Genomic DNA, 3,097 nt, shown 5'->3' on the forward strand with positions numbered 1-3,097 from the left:
ATAGCCTTCTATTTGAAAGTATTTCCAAATATTTATTTCAAATACTATTTTCAAATGCCTGGGAGTGTATTTGAGTCAGTGTATGTAAGTATTTTCCAATACTTTCCAAGTGTATTTCCAAATACTTTCCAAGTGTATTTCCAAATATATTACAATATTCAACTACATGTCTTGAAAAAAAAAAAAGATTTTATTTTATATATATATATATATATATATATTGAAATACTTACTTGTAAATGTCTTTGAAAGTATTTGAAATAGCCTATATAGTATTTGAACCAGGTCTGCCAGTTACAAGACATTTAAGTCTCATTCTCACTTTCTGTGCAAAGTCCCTCTATCAAATTGATAGAGACAGAATACCTTAAATTATTCTGTGTGTGTGTGTCTGTGTGTGTGTGTGTGCGTGTGCGTGTGCGTGCGTGTGCGTGTGCGTGTGTGTGTGCGTGTGTGTGTGCGTGTGTGTGTGCGTGTGTGTGTGTGTGTGTGTGTGTGTAACAAATTCAATCTAGTCTTCTCAGACTAAAAGCATCACAAGCTGAATGTCTGGTCTTTCTCTCCTTGGTGTGTTTACGTGCAGCCGCAGGACTCTACGATCATATCAGGGACGTCGGTCTTGACAATGCTGTGCTGTGAGTTGAAGTAGACCATAGACAGAGGCCTGCGCTGGATGGGCACGCAGCAAGAAGACACCGCTGAATTGATGCCGTTGGCTTTAAGCTGACTGAACACTGTGGCGTGGAAAGAAGACGCAATGCCTGGAGACCCGGCCAGGGCCTGGGGACACTGACCCATACAGTGATTCATATGGTACCCTTCTGGAGCTATGATCCAGTCCTGCCACTGGATATCCTTGAACTTGACGTAGAAGTCCTTCTTGCAGCAAACGCTGACGTTGTCCCCGCAACGCAGGGACCTCCGCTGGAGGATGTGTTTGAAGTTGTCACGGAGCCGCACCTGGGCCACCACAAATGGCTGATGAGCCATGTCCATGGTCTTACCCAACTCACACAGGTTCTGGCCTTGGCCCGGCTCAAACCCGGCCTCCTTGCAGGTGACCTCAAGCTGTAGCTGCCGCTTGCCCCCGTCCATGAAGGCCTGTAAGGTGTGGGTGATGGGGAAGGTATGCCAGTTGCTCTTCTGCACATCCAAGATCTTCTCCAAGAGGAGGGTGTGGTTGGATCTGCTCTCCCCAGGGCTAGACAGATAGATGTGGGCTGTGGCGATGGGGCGGGGACCCCGGTTTGGGGTGTCGGGGGAGTGGACATACAGCCACAGGGCAGACTGAAGCACCTGGATGCTGTGGTCTCTCTCCTGCTGAAACTGGAAGGTGAGGCCTGGCTGGGCGCCAGTAGTAGTGTTCATCTCATCTAGATCAAAGAGAGAAAAGACAAACAGAGAGAAAGTGTGAGGATTGGTTTGTCATCTTTCAACTATAAACAGTCTTTCAGGTCCATTCTATAAGTGATGCCAATACATCTTGAGCACTACATTCGACATTATGCAAGTCAAGAACTACATTAGATTCATTTCACTAAACATATAAACTGATATTTATGTTTAGTTGTATGAGTTATTTCAAAGTTATTTCAAACCATCAAAATCGAATCATTAATAGTTTCTATTGAAATGCGCAAGAGAAAAGAGGTGTGTAATATGCACCTGAGTTTGGACATGAGCGTTACAAACTTCTGCGTAAATAAAGGACTGAGATCAAATAGAACGACGCGAGCAAACGCACGAGGTACCTTGAGGTAAAATAGATATCTTCAGTCAGGCTTTCAATGTAAATAAGTGTGTCAACTTTGTATTTCAATGTACATGACTTATTAACATCGTTCCAAAAGCGCTTTAGATACCAGCACATTTAAGCTCATAAACAATCAGGTCCCATAAAGCCCAATAAAGTGAACATAAGGTTCCACTAGCTAAATATATATTATATTATAATGTAAGTACACTTACCCATTTCTGCGAAGCTCACTATTTCATATCCCGGATCTTTGGTTTCCTTGATCTTGTTTTCAAGTTCAATGGTTCCGTCCGGTCTGACACGTCCCGCGTGCAGTTTGCGGAGCGCCGTGAGAAGTGCAGCGCGGGACACAGTCGACGTGATATTTGGTCTCTCTTTCAGGTGCAGCTTGTTCAAGATCTGCTGCTTTGCGATTTCAACCAGGAGCCTCTGCTCCGCATCCTTCTCCATTAGCGGCATGCCGCAGGACGCGCAGCCCGGAGTGGTCCCTGCAGTGGCCGCAGCCTCCAGGCCCATCACCAGCAGAGACGTCATCAATAAATACATTGGCAATGTTGAAGATGAAGAGTATAGCATGTTGGTGGAGTCTCGAACTCTATGTATTTTAAAGGCACAAGGCGTTGGTCAAATAAACGATCAAATGGAAGAAAACATGTTGAAATATGTGTTGTTCCTGAGTTGGTTACACAAGTTCCTGAACTTTTTTTTCAGTCAGCAGGTGCTTGTTCCTGCAGGTGGATGCCTCGAAGACAAGGGTGAAGAGAGCGGGAGTGGTACTTCAACACCTGATGATGCTCCCCATATCTGAGTTAATCTACCAGAAATTGTGACACGTTAGAGGGGGGGGGGGGCACCAATGAGAACATCAAATACATTACAGCCACTACACTGTCTCGCTCTCTTTCTTTTTCTTAGAAAACACACACACACACGCACGCACGCACACACACACACACACGCGCACATACATACACAAGCAGAGAAAGACGTGCAAGAACGAGAGAGAACCATAGCGCACAGTGAGGAAATATGACACATTATGCACAGTGCTTTTAAGGTTAAAATAAGAGATAGCTGGGATCGATAATATAGCTTATCACACCCCTATATTACAGAATAATAAATCATAATAACCAAAATACCTGTGGCATGCCATGCCACGTAGACCAGTAGCGTTTGCCAACTTTGACACATCTTTATTTGAACGATGGCATGACGCCCGGGTATTAGTCAGCGCGACGCCTCACATTGAAGTGACCAGACCAAAGTACAGCAAACTATGAACTTTACCCCAGTTAGTTATCACTCTTTACTCAATCTATCTGGACAGATAGGCTTGAT

At 44.6% G+C, this 3,097-nt stretch overlaps 1 protein-coding gene across 1 annotated transcript; it reads right to left on the bottom strand.

The window, feature by feature from the left end:
* Positions 1–459: 459 nt before the first annotated feature.
* Positions 460–2,506, bottom strand: LOC139369933 (inhibin beta B chain). Its single transcript, XM_071109216.1, has 2 exons — positions 1,969–2,506; positions 460–1,373 (listed from the first exon to the last, which is right to left on the bottom strand). Exons 1-2 carry the CDS (start codon positions 2,330–2,332, stop codon positions 574–576), a joined length of 1,164 nt encoding a protein of 387 aa, XP_070965317.1. The 5' UTR covers positions 2,333–2,506; the 3' UTR covers positions 460–573.
* Positions 2,507–3,097: the final 591 nt, after the last annotated feature.

Source organism: Oncorhynchus clarkii, chromosome 17, assembly GCF_045791955.1.
Source record: "Oncorhynchus clarkii lewisi isolate Uvic-CL-2024 chromosome 17, UVic_Ocla_1.0, whole genome shotgun sequence".
NCBI classification, from domain to species: domain Eukaryota; kingdom Metazoa; phylum Chordata; class Actinopteri; order Salmoniformes; family Salmonidae; genus Oncorhynchus; species Oncorhynchus clarkii.

Excerpts from the sequence above, each read along its gene's own strand:
- LOC139369933 (XM_071109216.1), bottom strand. The coding sequence starts at position 2,332 with ATGCTATACTCTTCATCTTCAACATTGCCAATGTATTTATTGATGACG. Across the intron at positions 1,374-1,968 it reads AGTGAGCTTCGCAGAAATGG|ATGAGATGAACACTACTACT; the intron begins GTAAGTGTACTT and ends TCTTTGATCTAG.